At 35.9% G+C, this 23710-nt stretch overlaps 2 protein-coding genes across 5 annotated transcripts in view; one reads left to right on the top strand and one right to left on the bottom strand.

The window, feature by feature from the left end:
- Positions 1 to 2761: 2761 nt before the first annotated feature.
- RBM11 (RNA binding motif protein 11) lies at positions 2762 to 14984 on the bottom strand. The gene is made up of 5 exons (XM_045785440.2): positions 14815 to 14984; positions 11016 to 11178; positions 9620 to 9692; positions 5347 to 5443; positions 2762 to 3818 (listed from the first exon to the last, which is right to left on the bottom strand). Exons 1-5 carry the CDS (start codon positions 14908 to 14910, stop codon positions 3531 to 3533), a joined length of 717 nt encoding a protein of 238 aa, XP_045641396.1. The 5' UTR covers positions 14911 to 14984; the 3' UTR covers positions 2762 to 3530.
- An 86-nt stretch (positions 14985 to 15070) lies between these two features.
- The window catches only part of LIPI (lipase I), a 61685-nt gene continuing 53045 nt past the window's right edge, over positions 15071 to 23710 (top strand). Inside the window, exons 1-3 of one of the 4 annotated variants that reach the window (XM_087861727.1) lie at positions 15071 to 15136; positions 17451 to 17584; positions 19066 to 19230. Coding sequence is in view for 1 of the 4 variants with exons in the window: in XM_045785437.2 (XP_045641393.2) it covers positions 20251 to 20359 (109 nt within the window). In the remaining 3 variants the exon portion in view is untranslated. Of the gene's footprint in view, positions 15137 to 17450; positions 17585 to 19065; positions 19231 to 20113; positions 20360 to 23710 lie in introns of those variants that run through there. The other 3 variants (XM_087861728.1, XM_045785438.2, XM_045785437.2) reach the window with 3 other exon arrangements.

Below are 23710 nucleotides of genomic sequence, written 5' to 3'. Positions count from 1 at the left end.
CCCCACACCCGGCCTCCAGCCCTCACTTCCCGGGCCCGCGTCTCTGTCCTTTGTGTTTCTAACGCCGCCAGCCGCCAGCCGCCCACGCGCGCTCCCGGATCTCCCGGTCTCAGTCTGGATCCAGTGAGCGCACCGGGATTCCGGGGTTCCGCGAGATGCCTGGTGGCGCGCGCACCCGGCTCACGGTCTCAGTCTGCTGTTTTGCGGGTGCCGACCGCGAGCCCCGCCCGCTCTCCCGTGCAAGTGGCTACCGCTTCCCGGCGCCCGAACGCGGCGGCTCCCTCCCCCTTCCGTTTATCTTCCGATATCTGTGCACAGTTTCATGGCTCCCCGCTTCGTACCTCAATACTCAGCGCTGGAGATGTTCATTTGTAGAGATCCAGATGCGTCTTCCTGCGTCTCAGGCTGGTTCCGTGGTTGTTTAGGCTGGTCTGGTACCTATCCAGCTCGACTCGGAGGACCGGCTGAAAACGGTGTCTCCTACTCCTCCGCCATCTTAACTCCTAGTAATTCACATTTCTTAATGGGAAATAAATTAATGAGAGACAGGCTCTTTATTCTGATGTAACTAGCTTTACTAGGATGTATAGAAATGGAAAATAGAGGTAGAATATGGACACTTTAAACTGAGCTTTGACTACAGACCTGAGTAGTTCAGTTGATGTTCCATCAGTTCTTTAGGTTCCTATTCTAAAAGCCAACCCTACTCCTCTAGCCTTCCTCCTGGGGACAGGTAAGATGGGGAACCAAACAGCCACACTATCACCCAGGGGCGGCTATTTAAACCACATCTGCCCTGAGGCACATCCGCCCTGAGGAGAATAAGCCCAGTCCTTAAACATATTTAAATCGAGATGGGGCTGAGTAACTTGGTATCACCTTTATCTTTGCATTCTGCTCTTAGTCCCAATAAACGGGTTTGTTTTAATTTCCCTCTTAAGTGCGTAACATCAAGAGTGCTTCATTATCCTTGAAGTAGGCACAAGGGCTAAGAGAGACTGAAACAGTTCTCTATTAAGTCACTGAGTGAGGTCAACAATTGTTCCAACCCTCCAGGACCCAGTCCATTGTGAAATACTGGCCCACACTGATCACAGAAGAAAATATTGGGGGAGGAAAAAAGTGGGGTAATATTCAAAGTGTTGAGTTTGTATTGCTAATGAGACATCCAGGAGGGAATGTTCAGTAGGCACTGGAGGAAATGGTCTGGGATACAGTTTCTGAAGTACTGTATTGACAAGAGATGAAAATTTCACTTTCTAATTACCCAACAATTTATTAGTATTTGGCCATATAAAGGAAGAGGTTGACTACTCAGTGTACAATGTTCCTGCACTTGGACAGTGCTAAAGAAAGTGCAATAATTCTTAACTTTTTCTTTCATTGCACTCTAAACAGATAACATTATTACATCAGAATTTTATGGCATTATAATAAATTACTTATCGCTAATCTTTTAATAATTGCATTTAATGCTAAGATTTCAAAGGTGACGACCGTCTTAATAGCTACACATGGCTATTTGAAACCATAGCTCAGGATGCATAATTTCAGTAAAGATTTCAAGGGTGTATTTTGCACTCATCTTTTTGAACAACTTTCATTCTAATTAATTTTTCTTAATGGTTTTGCCACTGCCTGATGCATTACAAAAATTCATTAAAAAATTAGTGAAGATGAGAATAGAAAGATAACTAATTTGGCTCTCAAATTCCAGCCTTCTCCTAGCATTTGCAACAGAATGTGCACATACATAAAGTAGATTTTGAGGATGGAGAATTAAAATTAGAAAAATAAAACCCTCTAAGGCAAATAATTTATATAATTTTTAACTCAAAGACACAGCACTGAGTATACAGAATTGTAGATTATAGTAACATTTTAAGGAAAGTTTTCTATTTTTTTTTAACAATGAAAGACAGCAAGGACAAATAGGTGTATTTGCCTTCTGGTTGGCTCAAATTGGCTGACTTTCTAAAGTTGGTATCAGGGTAATTCATGCCTGTGATGGAAGAAGTTGCAAGAATTCCTCGCACTTCCAAGATTTCAGTTCATGTAACAGTATTTCAAGGTAATTCTCTTACAAATATGCACTCTCACTTGCTAAGAGATATTTCTTAGGTACACATTTTCTAAAATGCTGATCACTATGAAATAATGTAGGGCTAAGTTGAACTACAGGTATAAGAGTTGAAAAAAAGGCTGAGGTGAAGTTAATGTTTTTAAATTGCAAAAATGTGAAGGTAAAAAGAAAAAAAAGGTCATCTTTTTTAGTCGATTATTCAGGAACATACACTGTATATAGATCAAGCTATATCAAGCAGTATTTAATTTTTCATGTTCATCAAATGGAAATGGATTAATATTTATATTTAAAATTCTACTGCATTGTGTATTTACAATCAGAAGTTAAATTCAGTTACTCATTTTGCTAAACACATCTTCATTATTTTAAATAAAGATCTATAAAGTGCTATGCAACCTGCAAAAGAAATATCTAAGCATGGCTTTTCCTATTTAAGTGGTTGGGTACCCCCCCAATGAAGTTGCAGGAGTCTCTTAATTAGCTTTAGTAAATAAATACTTTCATCATTATATAATTGTAGTTCATATGTAGCATCATATGTAGCTTATGATGAGCTACAAAGTTAACAAAGTGTCCAAATAAACAATTTTACATGTATTCTATTTGTCTTCTAAAAATAAATGAACCAGAAACAGGAAACCTGATTTGTAATAAATATTAAATATCATATAGTAATGAAATATCACTCTATTTATTGTTCATTATCAAGATTTAAGTATGTCAAATATACCTATCTCAAACCCAGTTGGCAAAAGAGGTGGATAATAAATACTGTCACAGCCAACGAATTTTCATGAAATACAATTGAGAAGTAAAGAGGCAGGTATTTCTCTTTATATACACTCACATAAAAAAGGAAGGATCTAAAAAACTAGTCCCATGATACTCATCTTTCCTTTGGTATCACTGTCAGATATCCTCATTTTATGAAATAAACCTGTCGGAATGTAAGGCTCAGGATGAACATATTTAGACATAAAAAATAAAATGCTATTCACAAAGGAAACTAAAGCCTGCGTTTCCATCTTTGTTAGGAAAACCATGCAACTCCTAAATAGTTGCACTAGTTTCATTCAGAAAATCCACCACTCCATACAGGCAACAGTCTAGGAGAGCATGGTGCTTATCTACAAGGGCTCAGTGAGAGACTTCTGATTGATAATTTCCTGCAATTTCTTCATCAGTACTAAAATATAACAACTCAAAGTATATTTCTTGTTGACAATGTGTCAAAAATACCATTACAAAAAGTACTACATTATATTATTTATAAGTTTTTGTCACTCAAGACAAAAATGAAATAGTAAATCAGATGTCATATTATATATTTCAAAAAACACAAGAAAGCCACGAAATTGGTCATTTAGAAGAATACAGGTCTGTTTGTTTTTTTTCTTTTAAGAAAATGAAGACCAGGGTAGATAAATTTCACGTAAACATGATGCTAATATCTTTTCTTTTTCTTACACTTTCGGAACTTTTGGCTATATTCATTTCCTCTCTTGTTTTCTGTGCTACTATCACTGTCACTGGTTTGTTTTTGCCTCTTTCGTTTATTGGTCTGATAAAGGTCAGGGTCACTGGGTTGTTGCTGAGTCCATTCGTAAGAGCTGGGTCCAGCCTCCAGATCTGGAACACAATTTAGTGAAGACGTCGCAGACGTGCTGTTAGGAAGCGATGTGGCCATCTCATAGTAAGGAAGCTGCAGGGCTGGATTATAGGCATGCCACTGCTGTGAAAAAAAAGACAATCATCTCGCAAAACAAGCCCAAAACATTAAAAAAAAGAAGTTAACAGTTTACACGCATTATACAAATACCTACAGGCAAACTACACCATGTGTTAGGACAGTGACTTCAAGAGGAATACGGTAGTTCCCTTAAATGGCTAATGGAAAGATTTAAGGAAGTATACAGCTTACTACAATATAGATTCTGCCTTACAGAAATAGAATACAAGCCACATACAGTTTTACATCTTCTAGTAGCCGCAATACAGAAATAAAAAAGAAACAGGTGCCATTAATGATGTATTTTATTTATCCCCCCAAATCCCAAATATTGTCATTTCAAAATGTAAACAATATAAAAATTATTAATGAGATATTTTACTTTCATTTTTCCCTATTAAGTCTTTGAAATTTGGTGTACAGCACATCTCAATTTGGATGCTACATTTGCATTGAAAATATTTAATCTGAATTTAGATTACCTAAACTTTACATTTGAAAAAGTAGATTCACATACCCAAGTTCCTGCAAATATTCTTAAAGATATTCTAATAACTGAACCAAGTATCTGTTTTTAAATTTTAATAAAAGTTAAAGTTAAATAAAACTAAAAACTCCGCTCCTTGGTCTCACGCGTGGCTAATGGCCACAGTATGGTGCGGCAGGTTTGTCAACTATTAAGACAGAGAGACCCATTTTTGTTTTTAACTCAAATTTCTAATTATTCAAAGTAGATTAAAGATTGATAGAGACAATATGAACTTGTGTGTGTGTGCACACACGTGTGTATGCATGTGCTGTGTGTCTGTGTGTTTCTCATCTCTACCAAGGATAAAAAATTCTGGGAAGAAGGATATTGACAGTTTTGGATGAGAACTGGTTGTTTTTTAATATCTCACTGTAACTAAGAAAATTTTTTTCTAAAAGTTAAATTCTCATTTTCCTTATGTTTACAAAATGAAAATGGCTATTTGAAAAATCTGAAGCTCACGTATATGTTGGGTGCTCACAACAATCCCACCCTGCGAATCACAATACCTGTGCATAGTCCCACTTCTGCCACTAACAAGCTGTACTGTCTTGGGCCTACTGATTAATATCCCTGGACCTCAATTTTACTATGTATAAAATGAGGAGTCGGAAGAAAAAAAATTTCCTAAATTCCCTTTTAACTTGTTGTGACCATAAGTATGATTTCTAGGCCAGAAATTATTATTATTATTGAGAGTCCCTGGAAATACTGTTTACTCTACCACTGAGAATCTAAATTAAATTAAAGTTTAAATGAGAACTCTCTACTCAAATTGTACTTGGACCACAGTGCAGCGTCACTACCATCTGCCCCTGTTGTGTTGACGCACTTGCTACAGTACCAGGTATGAGGCTGGAGACGACTGTGGTAGAACAGACTGCCACTGGGGAGACAGTGCTCAAGGCAGCTTCTGCCTTCATCCCAGGTTTAGATTTGAGAACCTTGAGTTCCCACAGTCTGTATCATATTATATATTGAACCAAAGTACATCAAACTTACCATCTTCTGAAAGAAAAAATATTCTTGAGGTAAAGCTGCACTATTAATTGGAAAGAACTGCATGGGAAAGGAAGATCTGCCCACAACTTCTTCATTTCTTTGGGGAGGTAAGAGAAAAATTAATAAAAAGTTAAAATCCCTACACACATATGTCCTTTTTTCTTAAGAAAAGGAAAAAAGCTCCTTATAATTAAAAAACAAAGCTTCTCTAACACAGCTAAGATTAACTTGAAACATATACACACAAATAATCAGATATTATACTGGTAATATAGTGACATAGTAGTTCCTTAAGTCTTACTCATTGCTACATGCTGAAATCTCAGTATTTGGAGTTACATCTGGCTTTCTGACAGGAAAATGTTAAATAGCGTTATATGTGTATAAAGAAAAAGACACTTAGGTATGAGGAGAGCAAAGCAAGTCATTAGTAGTCACCAAAGGTACATTCAATCTTCTACAGATATAAAAAGTGAAAGAAATATAGAAATTTTCCTCAATTTATTGTTGAAGATATCTTTACTGTTTAACTATAAAAATTAGGCTCTTTCCTAAATGGACTGCTAATGTTATCCACGTTTGTGGCTTTCTTTCACACATAAATTAAGATAATAAAAATCCCTAATTTAAAAACTGTGGTGAGCTGAAGTTTCATTTATAAGTGTTGCAATATTTGCTTCTCTGAAGATGTGTAATAAATTCCAGTTACAATTACTAGTTAGATTCTGTAGCTAGCCTTCGCTTACCTACATGCTCCACAGCATTACACAATTTTAATGCGAATACTACTAATCCTTAGGAAAGGAGGTGTGCTGTGGGAAAGGCTGAAACTAACACAGGCAGAGGCAAAGCTGAGGGCAGGTGAACGACAGGAAGAGTCAGATGGATAGGCAGACATCCCATTTATAAGTGGTGAGAATAGTATCGCAAAAACCAGTGGAAGAGTAAATTTCACTAAGGAAGGAATTAGGTGTCAGTTGTTATAAAAAAGTAAACTGAATAAGCATTGAAGCCACTGAATTATTGTTCAGAAGGTTCCTTCCTGATAACCTTTAACACAGCACCTTCCATATAACAATGGGGTTAAGAAGCATGTAGGAAGTAAGGATATGAAGGATAAAAGATTTTTCAGGAAGAAGGGGAAAAATATAACAGTCTGATTTGGAGACAAGGTTGGAGGAGACCAGAACGTGTGTGCAGAGTAAGTGATAGTAAAGAAACAAATGAAAAGTGTAATGAAATTAGAGTGGGGGATACAGCTGGGAAGATATGACCTCAGTAGCAGAAGTGCTGAGACTAGCACCATCATGGAAACAGCTGCAGATTCTCTAAAACCACTATCTTTCCTATGTGAATCTCAGGGCATGCATCATTGTCTACAGAGATGAATCACATGTAAATCGGACAGAGTTATGAGCTCAACTGTATCACTCCAAAATTTCTATGCTGAAGTCCTAACCCCCAATACCTCAGAATGTGACCTTATTTGGAACCAGGGTTGTTGCAGATGTAATTGGTTATGACGAGGTCATACAGGAGTAGGATGAGCCACTAATCCAATAGGACTATTGTCTTTAGAAAAAGGGAAATTTAAAGACAGGTATACACAGGAGAATATTGTATGAAGATCTGGGAGATGTGTCTACAAGCCAAGAAATATCAAGGACTGCCAAATAACCAGAAGACACTATGGGAGAGACACAGAACATTCTTTCTCATAGCCCTCAGAAGGAACTAATTCTGTGGACACCTTGTTCTTGGACTTCTAGCCTCCAGAACTGTGAGAAAATACATTTCTGCTGTTTAAACACCTCTTTGTGGTTATTTGTTATGGCAGCCCTAGCAAACTAATACAGGAATTATTTATTAAAAACAGAAGGCATAAGAGGCAATGGAAGCATAAAAGATGCTTTTCGAAGAAAGACCTGTGAAAGACTAAGGATACACATGCACACCATTTTTCTCTGCACTTTACTTCTACGACACTATAACCTATTCTCATTATTCCTTTATAATGTAACAAATACTAGAAGATAAGGTACTACCAATGAAGTATACTCTTAAGGAATATACATATAATTCTGATTTTCTTTTTTTTTTTTTTTAAAGATTTTATTTATTTGACAGAGAGACAGCCAGTGAGAGAGGGAACACAAACAGGGGGAGTGGGAGAGGAAGAAGCAGGCTCCCAGCGGAGCAGGGAGCCCGATGTGGGGCTCGATCCCAGGATTCTGGGATCACACCCTGGGCTGAAGGCAGACACTTAACGACTGAGCCACCCAGGCGCCCCTAATTCTGATTTTCTACTCTAGAATTTGTGATGATTTAGTTTGTCAAACATAAATATAGAATACAAGAGTTATGACATCTTACAGTGCTTGTCTTTCTCCCTCTGCCCAAATAGAAATAGCTTGTTTTTTCCTAATTCCCGAGAAAAATGAGTAAGTTTTCCCACTAGTAGAAGAGAGGAAGCTCTCATATTATATATATGGCTCAATTCACTAGTCTATATTATGTCCCCTACCAACATAGTAAATCACTCCCCCCTTTCTGGTAACATTGGCTAAAAGTATTTATGGAATACCTGCTATATGTCCAGTATTTTAAATACATTGAATGTATTACAAAATTTGATTCTCACAATAATCTTTGAGGTATGATCCTTGTTTTAGAGATAGGTTACAGTATGGCGAAATAACCTATCTAAAGTCATACCATCAATAAAGTGGCAGAAGCAAGATTTAAGTTCACGTAATTTGATGTCAGCACCTACTTTTTAACTTCTCTTGATTTCACTGATACAGTGATGCTGAGAAGAATGAAGATGTGCAACACACCGTGTTTTATTTGGGATGCAAATAAAGATAAGCCTGTGTAATTGCCAGTCCTCAGAGGCACTCTCTTATGCCTCAGAGAGACAGGAGTTTCAGCTACTGGTAGTTTACATGAGAATACTCAGTTCTGCAGCAGAAGACAAAAACAAACAAGATGGATGAAATGCTCCATGTATACTCAGTTCTGCAGCAGAAGACAAAAACAAACAAGATGGATGAAATGCTCGTAATAGACTCTAAGTAAGCCAGTAGTTTATGGGACAGAATAAGCAAGTCACTTGGGAGATACAGGCAGAACTTATAATATACGCTAAATACAGATATTAGTATCCTGTCAGACATGCTACAGATAGATTCAATCGATAATATGTGGAATAAGTAAGAGTGTTACTTGTAGACAAAAAAGGGAAAGAAACAGCAAGTCCTCATCATGTCACCCTTGGGCTAACAGTTATGTTGCTTTTCTTGTCTTTGCTCTGCCTCAGAAACTCAGATAAAATCCGGGTGTATCTGGTAGACTAACCAAGAAGTTATTTCTGTGGTAAGGTATATTTGACCCTAAGTCTCTTTGAGAGAGCAGGTGCGTGAGATTAGCTCCAGGAACTTTCCATCTGAAAGGATACCCTTATTAAACCTTAAATCTAGCCCTCACAACCACACTAGCAGTGAGGAAGGCTGATGAGGCAGAGAGAAACACGGCACACGAATATTAGCCCAACCAGAACACAGCGTGCTGGTCCTTTGGTCCACTTGTACCCGATGCTAAGTGCGAGAATCTATCTGGGATCTTTCCTGTTGCTTTTCACTGTGTCTTCTAAATTGGTTTAATAAATGGTGTGATTTGAACATCTTAATTCAGTTTCAGAGCCTTTCTGTTCCATGACCCTTGGGATAGCTTGCTGACAGTGTCCTTAGAGCCTACCATTGCATCAAGAAATCAGCCAAAATAGAATTTTAGAATATTTGGAAAACTATCATAAAGAAGTTCTAAAAAGTAGTAAATAAATAACAGAATGGCTTAATGTCAGAAGGCTTAATTTCAAGCCTAGCAATGATCACTTTTTCATCTTTATGACCCTGAAAATTAGCTAACTTTTACATCTCTGTTTATTCAAGTATAAGATATGGATAATAGCATCTCTATGATCCATCACAATGACACCTTGGAAGCTTAAGTGATTTAATATCTACGAAATGCACAAGGAAAACCATAAAGAACACCAGAAATATAAATCATTCTCACTACTGAAAATATTAAAACTGAACTTTAAATCAAAATACTTCACCACTTTTCATCATTTCAGATAAAAGTGAATTGCTTAATTTTATCCTATGTCTAAATAGTAAGGTTTTACAATAGTTCAGAATATATAAAAACTATTTCTCATATAAGAACATATTTATTTGCTTTGTTTTTTTGAAAAAATATTTTTAATTACCTGTAGCTGTGTGAATTTATCTTAACACAGCTCTCAAAACTTTGGTTAGCTGGTTCAGAAGAGCGAGAGCTCCCTATAGAAGAAAAAGAATAACAGATTAGTTCATGGTACAATTTTTTGGAGTTCTACTGCTAAACCACAGAAAAACTCCAAACCTAAAAGGATATAGCATTGGTTAAAATTCCTTAATCATATAAGGTACATGAATATATCTTTGATCTCCCAAGTGATATTTACAGACTGGTTACATTACTACAAATGACTGAATTATAATCAAGCTTTGTCCAAAGCAATGGCTGTACAGAAGAATGATACTGACATGGGACCATATATACATGATGCTGTGTTATTCTACATACTTGTAGACTAACAATGGCAAAAATTAGTGTTCTCTGCATCTTGTGGAGAATGCATGAGTTCTCTAAAACTCCGTAAGGTGGATGCAACCCTACAGAGGATGCTGAGCAGCGGCTGGGACGAGTTGGAACGGAGTGCATCCTGGCCCACTTTACCTGTCTGTGTGAGTTACCCAAACAGTACTTGAAAGCATGATACAGCCAATTACCTTTGCAAAATCATTAAAAATATAAATAAAAGAAAGAAACACAAGGAGAAACCTTTTTCCTTTGCAATGAGGTATTGTTTTCTTATTATCTGTTTTTAGTATAACAACAGGAAAAAAACAAGGGATACATCAATCAGCTTGCATCATTTAGGGGAGGGAGGCAACGTAAGCATCGCAAACACTGCACATAAGCATAAGCATCACCTCTATCAGTCCATCAAAACATGAAAGAGGTAGAGTACTAGTACAGTGTTCTCTGGTATCTAATCAGTTCTTGACAGGTGTGTAGTAGAAGGCATTTGAGGTCATTCGTGTCCGGAAGCTCTCCTCCACAGTGACTGAGGGTCACTCTGCAGCCACTTTTGGCCAGCTACTCCTGCAGGGCTTAGATCTAGGGCAATATGTAGAGTATGGTGTTTCCAGGAGAATGACTAAGGCGCTCATTCTACCTTCCGAACAGTAGGTATTTGATACCATACACTAGCAGTGACAAGAAGATTAGCAAATGGCCTTGATGTATAAAAGGCTAGAGCTGTGTGTCCCCAATTAATTTAGATTTGCTTAATTTAAAACAGCCAATAGCAACTATCACTTGCTGGCTGGTATTAAGATAGAACAGTTTAAATTTTAATATAGAAAAGATGCTATAGGATTGGCAATACTAGTTAATCATATAACATTATGAATGGCTACATGTATTCTGAGAAAATTTAACAGAGACAACAGGAGCACTTTTGTGGTCTTATTATATAGAAAACACAATGTTCACACCTTCGAGAACAACACCATCGATAAAACACACTTGGAAGATTCATCAGTGGCAAGACCTACCAAATCGATACTGTACATTAATTGGTCTTCCATATAAACGAATTCCATTCAGCAAAGCTATGGCATAAGACACCGATTCAGGGTGTTTAAAGCAGACAAATCCAAAAGTCTTCGGCTTTCCTTCTCTGTCTTTGCATATAGTCACTTTGGTTAATGGCCCAGCCTATAAAAAACTTAAAAATTATTTTCTCATAAATCTAAAGATTTTTTTTACATTCAGATAAATCAAGTATATTCAACTTCAGACTTTAAAAAAAATCTGTTAGCCATATTTGTTTTATGTAGCTCTGCGAATAATGCATTTTCCTAACAGTAAATATCATGTTTCATCACACTTTCTGATATTTTTTGGCTCATCAAAGAAACATTCATGGTGTTAAGAACAGAAAATTTTAGGTAATAGTTCCAAATCTTAGAAGAAAAGATATGCTATCCTCTGTTAGGTTTAACAAAACAATTTAAAGACCATTTAAATCTAAGAATAAAATACTATTTTATCTCCATACACATTAACTATGTATAACTCAAAAACAAATTGAAATGACAAACCTAAGTTGGTTTACGAGTGAGCCTAAAAAAGTGTTATATTGTAGCATGGCCTAATTTTTTTGTCAAAGTTAAAAATTTTGACAAGAGAAACTAATTGATAATGTGTTTTGACCTAATAATCCCATTTGGTAAATATTCCCAAAGGAAAAAAATATTTTAGTATGTTTACGACTTCTGAGTAGGTGCATTGCTTATATGAGTGAAAAATTAGAAAGGTTCTAATCCCAACAATGGGAGAATATTATTCCATCACGTATTACTAAATTGGAATAAAACAAGATAAATTGAAAATAATCAGACTGTATTGATAGTAAAACCTATAATTAGCAAAAGACAGTAAAAAAGCAGAGTGAAATACTGTAAAAAGATATTAATTACAACTAAAAAAATTACATGTCCCCCATGATAATGATTACAGGAGGCACCCACAAAGTCTTATAAACAACTAAGGTTTAATGGCAAATGGCTCATACTTTTTAATTGTACTTTAATGATTGATTACTTTTCTCTGTCGAGTAGGATAAAGAAATTGCTTTTATTCTAAAGAAAAATGTTAACTATCATCTTTAAAATGATACTATATTTTAAGATTCAGTCTCTCTCTCTCTCTCTTTTTTTCATTTTCTGCTTTCTCGGGGACTAGCTCATTCCCTCTGGCTTCAAGGACCACTTCGTCAACAATCTATTTTTTACACTCATGCCTCCTAGAGACCTCTGTGTGACTGTTCTTCAGATTCAACATATTTGAAACTGAATTCACTATCTTTCTCCTCCAAATCTCTACTTCAGTATTTCTTAGGAGAAAGTACAAAGACTTTAAACCTGATTTTCTCACTTCAAAGGATAATTAGAAATTTGAAAGAAACTAGTAAAAGGATAAATATACAGTAATAAACCAATTTTAATCAGTACTGTTCTACTACATATATTAAATATATGAAATCACAATGAACAGAATATGCTTAAACGCTTTGAATTTTACAAATTGAAGATATACCAAAGCATTTCTAAAGATAAATTTCAATAAAACTTGCTTGAAGTAACAATCCCATCATCTTTTAGTCTTTTTGAAGACTAAGTTAATGTGTTTTATTTATTTTTTATTTTTATTTTTTTAAAGATTTTATTTATTTATTCGACAGAGACAGAGACAGCCAGCGAGAGAGGGAACACAAGCAGAGGGAGTGGGAGAGGAAGAAGCAGGCTCACAGCAGAGGAGCCTGATGTGGGGCTCCATCCCAGAACGCCGGGATCACGCCCTGAGCCGAAGGCAGACGCTGAACCGCTGTGCCACCCAGGCGCCCCTAAGTTAATGTGTTTTAAAAAGCCTTTCTAGAAGACACCTCGCTTTAGCATATGCTTACAGAATATAGAAGGACCTAGGCAAAAATAAAAACATATGCTTGGTTGCCTGATCTGTTAAAAGAGATGAACATTTTGTTTAGGTAGAAATTATTTTAAAAAATGAAAAGATTTTATATATCTCCTATCTATCTATCTATCTATCTATCTATCTATCTATCTATCTATCTATGGTGTAGATCCATACAATTCATATCGATCCAGTTCCTACTGACTAGAAATAATGTATGTGCATGTTTGGAGCCTTTATGTCTATCCCTAACCCTCTCACGAACTCCCCTCCTCCTTTTTGGAGGCTCAACATGAGCGAAACCAGGGGAAAAAGAGCTATAAGGTTTTTTTCTTTCTTTCTGTTTTCCTTTCTTTTTTATTTTTTTATTTTTTGTTATTGTTTGTGATAAGTTTCAAATTAATTGGGGGAAATAACTATAGGAAAAGACAACTATCAGCAGATTAAAAAGGGCAAATTTAAAATGATGGCAAATTAGAAAAGTAAGCATAAAACCCTTAAAATCAACAATATTTTTCAAATAATAAAGTTTCATTTCCAGGAAAGGAAACTGTTGTTCCCGGGGGAGGAATTCTCTTTATCAAGTTGTGTGTATCTGAAATTAACAGAAGACAGAAACAAAGTTAGGGCCTTTCAAAAACTATGTAGAGAACCCTTTTCACCACTGGTACTCTTACTTAATCCTAGAAATTTAGCTTTCTATTGTCTGCCTTGGAACTTGTCCTTATTCTGATAGGGGAAGTCATTCTTTCTTGATTTTTCTTGATATTAGTATTAGTAGTATTAGTAATAGTACTGCTATTAGAGGTAGTCGTAGCAGCAGCAAACACTTAGAAATGCCAAGCTCAAGTCTGTTTTACCTGGATTAATTTATTTAATCTTCACATCACATCATATTGTAGATGCTATTACTACCATTTGACATTTAAAGAAACTACAGTACTGAGATAGTCATTTACTTGCCCAAAGTCACATCGACATTAGAGTTCATACTCCCAAACAACTTCACTATATTATGTATCCTTCTCTTTTTAGATTATCCTAAATTATGGTAATTAATTTGAAATTTCCCCTTTTAGAAAGACAAAGGGCTATCTCTTAAATTTGTATGTTCTTAAATTTGCAATCTTACTTCGTGTTTGTCATGTAATGGCTAGATGAATGGCTGGATGAGTAGATCTCTTTATCAGTGACACCTACATGTATACAGCAGTTGAGTGTTTACAGGGGACTGAAGGCTTACTCATGGAGGTCCTAAGTCTCGAAAAGTTTCCAAAAGGTCCTCTTGGTATGAAATATAGGGAACTGCCCAGGGAATCAATTGGTCATAGTCATGATTTGACTGTCCGAATCATTAAATCTTACTTACCATATTGGAGTAAAAACACCCACCATATGAAAGGCTTTGGGGGAATAAGTAATATATACATCACAAAACGTATACATTTTAAAATCTATACCAATCATTTCGCTGGATGTAAGGCGTGAGGGTGCTTATTACCTGAAGGAAGGTAGTGACAAGACTGTTTTCTATTTTGCCCTAGACACCCAAGGCCCAGGCAGTCTCTCCGCGAAGCCGCTACGCAAGGCTGGGGGGAGTCAGGTCACTGCCCACCCCCAGGGCTCTAGAGTGAGGATGGCGATGGGGCGCATAGTATATCACTTCACTACCAGCTGCTCACCTAGGGGCAGGTGTGCCAAAACGGAACTAAGTTATACACCTAGGCACAGGATGCGGCGGGAAGGGGGTCGGGCTCCGGGTGGTCCAGGTGCGCCCCGCCCCTCGGGCTGCGCTTCCGGCTCGACGCTCCCCGCTTGTCCGCCGCTCCCCGCTAGTCCGCCGCTCCCCGCCCCTCCGCCGCCCCCCGCCGACGATACCTGAAGGAACAGCTCGTAAAGAATCTCTTCCCGTACTCGGGCCTCTAAATTCCCCACAAACACCGTCCTGTCGGCCTCCTCCTGAACAGGGAACATCCCTCCGGTCTCAGCCCGAGGATGGAGGAGGTCTCCAGACCCCGCCCCCTCTCGTCGCTTTTCTGCGCCGCTCAGAGTAGGGTAGCCGGGCCGGCGACAGGAGCGCGCGCGCCGGGGGCGGGGCGAGGCTGCGGGGCCACGCCCCCCCCCCCCCCCCCCCCCGAGCCTTGCGGGGCCGCACACCGCACCGCCACGCTGCCCGGGATCTCTCCCGGACCCTAGAAGAGTGAGTGAGAATAAAAAAGATTACCGGGCTCGGGGCTTTGTCCTCTTGCTTGTGGAGTGCCTTCCATTTTCCTAGGCACAGCATTATTAATTGACTTTGGATTTATTCAATCAACATTTTCAATAAAATGTCTGTGGAGATGTTTTAAGACTACTAGCTGCAGTACTGGAGCTCCCAGGTTAATGGGGGAAGATTTGTTTCCAAAGAGTGAATGAATAAATCATGAGGAGTTTGAATTTATATTCTATGTAAAATACTTTTTTGAAAGAATAAATCCATGCTGCATGGATATGTATGTGAAATACAATAGAGTCCTAGAATTAAAGTTTATTTACCCAGGAAGCGCGCCCTAGAGAAGTATTTGAAAATGGGCACAGAGGTTTTAGGTGGACTCCAGAAGGCATTTGAAAACTTGAGAAAATGGCTTCTACCGAGGAACACTACCGAAAGTATAGCAAGTTTTGTGACTGAAGCCAGAATTTTTGAGGATAGCTGCGGGGCGCTTGTAGCGGGATCCATTGATTGTATCTTGTATAAGGGCTGTACTTTGTATACAATTGAGGAGGGTTAGGAAAAAAAAAAATCCTAAAAAAAATAAAGGTAAGTAAAAGAAAGGAAGAAGAGGGGCGCCTGGGTGGCTCAGTCATTAAGCGTCTGCCTTTGGCTCAGGTCGTGAACCTGGCGTTCTGGGATCCATGGGCTCCTCCGCTGAGAGCCTGCTTCTTCCTCTCCCACTCCCCCTGCTTGTGTTCCCTCTCTCGCTGGCTGTCTCTCTCTCTGTCAAATAAGTAAAATCTAAAAAAAAAAAAAAAAAAAAGAGGGACGAAGAAAACCCACTCAGATTATCAGTAGTTGGATAAATGAACTGTCAACTAACTGTTCACTTGGCTTCCTTTCTGAAGAATCCATATGTCTATGAAAGACCCTGAAATTATCCTGTAAATATACAGTAATCAGGACATCATTTGGCTATTAGTTAGGCGTGGTGATAATTCATTTTGCACTGAGGAGTCATGCGAGTTTATTTGGTTGGTGGACCAAAAAAACCACCATCTTTTCTAATGAAAAGGAACACATCTTTGGAACCCTGATTTCTAATTTAACTCTGACATTAATTTTATTACTTTAAATAAGTAATTTCACTTTTTGGAATTCAAGTTCTATTTCTTAAAGAATGGATTGGGCTAACGTAGTTACAGTACTTCATTTTTTGAATGCTAGCTATGTGCCAGGCACTGTCTTTAATCCTTGGGAAACAAAGGTTAAGTATGCAGATCTGTCCTTCTAAAGCTTTCAGCATAATGAGAGAGACAGACTTCCCATACAAATAAATACAAAATGATGTGTCGGTAACTTCAGTAGTCACCTTCTGTTGATATCCTAAGTATTTAAGTCCTGTCTCCATTTTTCCTTTCTTTCCTCTGTCATCAACATTGTTGTGGTAGGGTAAGAGGGAATTAAGGAAACTAGCACATTGTAGTTACATAACAAATATATGTTAATAAATGAATGGACACCTGAAGGTCTCAATTATGTGTAAAACTATTGATTTTTTAAGTTCATTTATCTCATAAATCTTATCCAAATGAATATATTTCCTCTTTAACTTCCCCTCAGTCACAGCTGATCTAGGAGTCGGATCTTCAGGTTTCATTGTAAAATTTTCAGTGCACGTATCTGATTGTGAATGATATAAACCTTTAGCTGTATTTATAAATTATATATATATATATAATATATATAAATTAACAGTTATGTTGTGTTGTTTCACTGAAGTTTGCATCATACTTTTTTTTTTTTTTACAAATGTGTGTGATTTTGGTGTTCTTATCACATCCTCTTTTCTTTTGGCAGGACCTGAGTTTATGGTGCTTATACTTTTAGAGTAACTTTTTTAATGTTACAAGCTTTGAAAGTTAGCTATGCAGTTAGCTGTTTATTCAGTTTGACGTAAATATATATCATTTTTCTAATTTAAGCTTACTGCATTTCCTAACTTATATTGAATGAACACATTGTAATAAACCTAGCAGTAGCTAAAAAAATTATTCTCAGCATTTCCTGGACCATTACTCAAATATAAGATTTAATGGGTTAAATGCATGGAACACTATAAAGAATTAGCCTTCCTTCACTCATATCAGGATGTTTTACACTGCTAACTTTATCTATTCAAAAATGAAAATGTTTATATATATATAACATGTGTAAAACTATAAGCCATGTATATAAATCTATCTGTCTGTCTGTCTATCTAAAACTAGAGCTTCTTTCTCCCTTTCTTTGCCCAGCTGACTCTAACTCTCTTTTGTAGTTCAGCCCACACAGCATCTCCTACAAGGCTTCCCTGAACTCTGCACCCTAGATTGGCTGGCTGCCCTGCTGTGTGGTGCAATGGTTCCATAGATACACCTTTTTCAAGCCCTCCTCACTGTGAATTGCTATAGGGTAAATATATTTCAGTACCTATGTAGATGTATCATAAATAGTTATTGACATAATACAGTTTGAATAAATGAATGTCTCTACTTTGTATGTCCCACTACATTATGCCTGGAAATCAGTACATGCTTAATAAAAGTTGCATAAATGAATGAGTGAATGGAGAAATTTGATAAATTAGTGTTAAGGAATTCTAGTGGATGCTTTTCCTAAAATTGACCTCACGTTTGTCTTCACTTTTTTCCTATCCTCATTTTTAATTTATTCTGATTTTCCTAACCATATTTGTCCCAAGTAAATATAGCTTTTTTGTTTGCTTTACTTGTATTAGATGCTTATTGTAAAGAAATATTTTTAATGTTTAAAGAAATAAATAAAAAAACATCCATAAATCTATCATGCAGAGACAAACATTTTGGAGGAGAAACGTCCTAACTTTGATCTATGCATATATATGTAAAACATATTATAGTAAAATAAATTTTACTATACATACTTTTTTTTTAGCTTGCCTTTTCTCTCCTTGAACTACATAATGGAGACTTTCTATACCAATTAATATTGATTTATCTATATTAATTTTAATCCACAATATGTGCATAGACTAATCCCCCACTGTTAGACATTTACATTGTTGCCGTTTTTTAGCCATTATAAAAATGCTGAGATTAACATCCTTGCTCATATGTCTTTGTGCACATGTGTTAGTATTTCTGTGGAAAAATATCTTGGGTGTTTGATTGCCGAATCAAAGGGTAAGACCATTAAACATTTTGACACATATTGCTAAATTATACAAAAATATTGTGCCAAAATATATTCTGATAAACAATGACTCCTCCATCTCAGTATATACTACTTAACGACCTATTATAGTTACCTGTAAAGTGCTTGGTACATAAGGCTCAATCAGTTTTATATCTTCATCCTTATCCTCCTCATCATCCTCATTATTACTTTTATCATATTATTTATATTGTATCCATGTCTGTAAGCTTAAAATCATTTTTTATTTCGAAAGAGGACTAAATAATCATGGAACTATTCTCTTACTAAACTGTAGATATTTTATATAATTTGCCTTCTCAATATTTTGCTAGTTAATGCAATGGACATTAATCTCAATTTTATTGCTATCGACAGTAAGTAAAAAATATGAAAACAGCATAGTTTTTTATATTTTGAAACTCTGCTATGTATTGTACTGTCTTATTATTTTTTTTTTATTAATAATGATTTTTTATTATATTATGTTAGTCACCATACAGTGCATCCCTATTGTACTGTCTTAAATGCCAAGTTGATATTTTCAATATGAGCTCTTCAGAGTGGTGAATATGAAAATAACATATAAGATTAATATTTCAATGTCACATCGAAAGCACAAAATAAAAGAAAAATTATATGTTAAATAGGAAAGATTTATTTTGTAAGTATAAACTTGTTAAGAATCTCTTTTAACATATATGACTTTTTTTTTTTTAAAGATTTTATTTATTCATTTGAGAGAGTGAAAGCACACAAGCAGGGGGAGAGACAAACACACCACTGAGCAGGGAGCCTGCTGCTGTGGGGCTCAATCCCAGGACCTGGAGATCATGACCCGAGCCAAAGGCAGATGCTTAACCATTGGAGCCACCCAGGCACTCCATGTATGATATTTATATTACCTTTCTTCCCTCATTCTAAAATGATGTGGTTTATTCCTATCTTTGTTAGAGAAGTACATTGGTGGTCTCCAGTCAAGTTATAGTAGTGGACTCCTAAAAATGAAGTCTCACATAAAATCCCTAGAGATCAACAGTTCAAATTGATAAAATTTAAATTTTACATGGTTTTTAAATGAATACCTCCTTTTGTTTGTGGATTCTTTGAAATACCTCCCAGACCTCCATTAGTTTCTGCTGATCAATGATATGAATTAGGCACTTCTGTTCTTAAAGTATCTTTGGAAATTTATAGAGACTTGAATTCATAAAAAACAAATTTAACTTTTGAACTGATAACATGTGTACTTAAACCGGTTCTCTGTTTTCCGGACCTTTAAAATCCATTGCTGGAAGGAAAATAAGGGGGAAAACGAAGTAAACATGTGAAAAAAAACTGTAATTTAAAAATGTTGTATTAAAAACAAAAAATATTTTTTATTTTCCAGTTGTAGAACCCAAGGACAAGCTAGCATTTTGAATTTTAAAATAGCCACTAAGTTTGGGTTATAAAATTACACAAACATGAAAAAGTCATATTTTATATTTGACAGCTTGATGGATATGGATTTTATTATTGATTTTATGGTATATGAAGACAACTTAGTTTGTAATCAAAGTGAACATAAACCACAACATTTTCTGACTCTTTCCATTTCTAGCATTTTTTAACATCACATTTGCTCTAGGCTTTCAACAGACATATTCTTCTTGACCACTTCTGAAATCTTGAGGTTAAGAGGAATAAAGAAAGATATAATTACTTTTTCTTCCCCTTAAATTTAACTTGGGCAGCTGTTTGTGACTTCTTAAGAGTCTTGACTTAAAAATCCTCTCACCACCACAAGCCAGATAAGAGAAAACAAAACCACCTTACCTTTTCTATGAACAGGGAGGAGCAAAAGATCAGAATCTTTTATGCTAAAACCTACCAGACTCTGACAATCTTACCAAAGAGAAACCTTAATGAATTTCGGAATTTCTTTCTTGTGGAATCTGGGTGCTGCTTTTCCTTTTATTGGATTTCAAATGAGAGTATACATTTTTCTCTGTTTGATGTGCTGGGCAAGATCTGGTAAGAACTGAATAATTTGATTTATCTTACCAAATTGTGTGTAAGATAATCAGCATGGTCTTCTGATTCTGGGATAAAGAATTTTATGACATAGTATGAAAAAAAATAGTATGATTTGGGTACTAATTATATCAAGTGGGTAATTATGAAGAAATCTTGTGTATATATACATATGTGTGTGTGTGTATGTGTTTCTTAAATTGTATATTCTGTATTTTATTTACTTTCCAGAAAATTAATAACTAAAAATCCTTTTATAAGAAGATGTACATAGAGAACAGAAATATTCAAAAGAAAGAATAATTCAGTAATAGGGAAATTAATTCAATATTTGAAAATCATGACTTACTAAACATCTTGTTTCAATTTCAGTGCTCAAGTAATCTTACTTTTGAGGAAACTCTTTACATAATTGCCAATTGCAAAGCAAACAAAGTAAACATATACTACAACTTTTTTTTTTGACCTATTATGTTAAAGTGTAACAAAACACAAACTGGTTTATAGTTATAAAGTAGAACTTTATTCTCTTGGTTTACTGGTTTATGGTAATAAAGTTTATTAATGTTAGTAATATCATTTACTTCTTTCTGGTAATAAAGTAGAACTAGAACTACTTGTTCTACTTTATGATAATAAGTAACATATTTAAAACTCATGATGAATGGATTTTTGTGCCTTTGCAAAGGCAGATGATTTTCTTTGTTTTAAATTTCCTTTTAAAAAAATTCTTGAATGCACCCTTGAATAACCTTAAAATATCACGTAGAAATTCAAATTATTTCTTGTTTTTTTCAATTGGATATTTGAGTTAATCAAATTCTAGAAATGTTTGAGTTTTATATTCAAATACAGAATCTAAGTGATATTAATATACAGTTTATTATATTTTTCTCATGTAGACGTTTCTTGATAGGCATTTTATATTTGTGTAATGTATGATAGTGGCATCTTAATTTAGAAGTCAGAGAAATTTGAAGTCCAGGCCCCTAACTTTGTGTCATTTATAGTTTACATCATTTTTGTATTCTGGTTTATACTCCAAACTCATGTGGCAAAATTTCTAAGATGATTGTTTTGATTAGTAGTTAGGAATTACCTAAATTTTCAGTTGGGGAAACTCTGATATAATTACTATGTATGTTTCTGTCTCTGTTGACTGAAATAGAACAGCAGGCCCTTTAGATATTAATGACAGTAAATAGAAAATAAGGAAATTAAAGATCAGTTATTCTCAAAATCATTTGTAACCCATGCAGACTCTTAGTGCTCCCTCCCATTTTCCTCAAAATCCCACGTGCCTAGGAAATTGTTGAATTTTCAGTAATTAATTTCCTACAAGTATGTTTTATTCAAATTTTAAATCCCCCTCCCTTCTCCACTAGAGATTCTGATATGTGCCTCTTCAAGAGTCTGTCTCACACTCCTCAACATGAAAATCATTACATGATTACATCTGCCTTCAAAAAAGGAAAAATATTCTAAAAAACCAAGGTTATCAGATGTTTTAAACATTTTTAAATGGAGGGATGTCTGGGTGGCTCAGTTGGTTACGCTGCCAACCAACCTTTGATTTCGGCTCATATCAGATCAACCCTGTGTGGAGCCCCAAATTGAGCCCATATCCAGTCTCACATGGGGTTCCGTGCTCTGCTGGGAGTCTGCTTGAGTATTCTCTCTCTCTCTCTCTCTCTCTCTCTCCCTCGCGCGCGCGCGCGCATGCGCGCGCGCTCTTGCTGTCGCTCTCACTCTCCCTCTGCCCCTCCCCCCGGCTCACACACTCTCTCTCTCAAATGAATATTTAAAAAAAAAATTTTAATGGAATAAAAGGGGAATGGAGAGGTAGCTGAACAAACTATGTACAGATATATATACGGACATATATTCAAATTATATGCATATATATTCTTAGTACAGTTTCTGATTCATATTACGTGCTTAAATGGTAGTTGTAGTTGCAAGGGTCAGCAAATATTTCTGTAACAGGCCAGCTGGTCAACATTTTAGGCTTCGAAGGCCATACTGTATCTTTTCAGCTCTGTATCTGCTGTATCTATTCAGCTGTGTCATTATAATATGGAAACTGCTGTAGACAATTCATAAACTAATGAGTATGGCTGTGTTCTAATAAAATTTATTATAGATAATAACATTTGAATTCATTGCAATTTTCACATGTCACAAAATATTATTATTTTAATTCTTTTCAGCCATTTAGAAATGTAAAAACTGCCTTACCTTGCCAGCCAGATTTGGCCCTGAGGCCATAGTTTGCCAACTCTCATATTCCAGTAACTTGGAAGAGATGTTAAAGAAACTTAATTTTCTTTCTCATTTTACAGTTGAGGACCGTGAAATTCAGAAAAAATGGAGTCATTTTTCTAAGATGATAACACTTATAATATGCAATATAAAATACTCGGGAATCTTGTTTAAAGTACAGATTCTTATCCACAGGCTGGAAGTGAAGCCCAAGATTCTGCAATTCTGATAAACCCCCAGGTGATGCCTGTGGGTATGTGGGACTATACTTGGAGTAGAGAGAGTATAGAAATTTATAGAACGTTCCTTGGCAGGCTTTGTAGGGCAATGATCTTTCTGAAACCAGAGGCACTCTGAGCTCATTGACTCAACAAATTCATCATTTTTCTCTAAGTTGTATAAAAATTTATATAATTGTATAAAAATTTTGTAAAATTTGTATAAATTTGTGTAATTTGTATTTAAAAATCTTTCTGATGTGACTAGTAATTTATTTCTACTGATTTGCTAAGATCACATGGCTACAAGCAACTTTAATTTATTGTACAAAAGTTTTTTTAAGATGAGCTTGACCTGCAAGAACATGGAATTTGCATTTAAAAGACCCAGATTCAAGTCCTGGTGGCTTGTTATCTCAAGGCCAAATCACTTAACATCTGTGAACCTTAGCTTCCCCATTTTTAAATGAAAGTAAAACTCATAATACTGTCTCACTGCATTGCAAAGCTCAAAGGAGGTTAACATAAATGTGTGATTTGGTCAATTATAAATTAGGTTAGAATACTCCATTGTGTTTTCTTCCATGTACATTTTCTCTGTAATTGTCTCAGATTAATTTCCAGGTGTAGGCCTTTACACCATACAGTTGTGGTAGACCTGTATGGACCATGGGTATCAGAATCCCCTGGGTTATGCATTTTAAAATGCAGATTTACCTACCAAATCAGAATCTCTGGGGATGGCACCAGGAAACTACATTTTGAACAAACTTTCCCAGTCATTTTTACCCTCACTTTTAAACCCATGCTTGAGAATTCTTGATCTAAAGACTTCTCAGACATTTACTTTATTTTGTTTGTGTAGTCAGCT

Source organism: Ursus americanus, chromosome 4 (genome assembly GCF_024610735.1).
Source record: "Ursus americanus isolate L20-20 chromosome 4, mUrsAme1.1.p, whole genome shotgun sequence".
NCBI classification, from domain to species: Eukaryota; Metazoa; Chordata; class Mammalia; order Carnivora; family Ursidae; genus Ursus; species Ursus americanus.
This window is presented reverse-complemented; position numbering and strand designations above follow the sequence as displayed.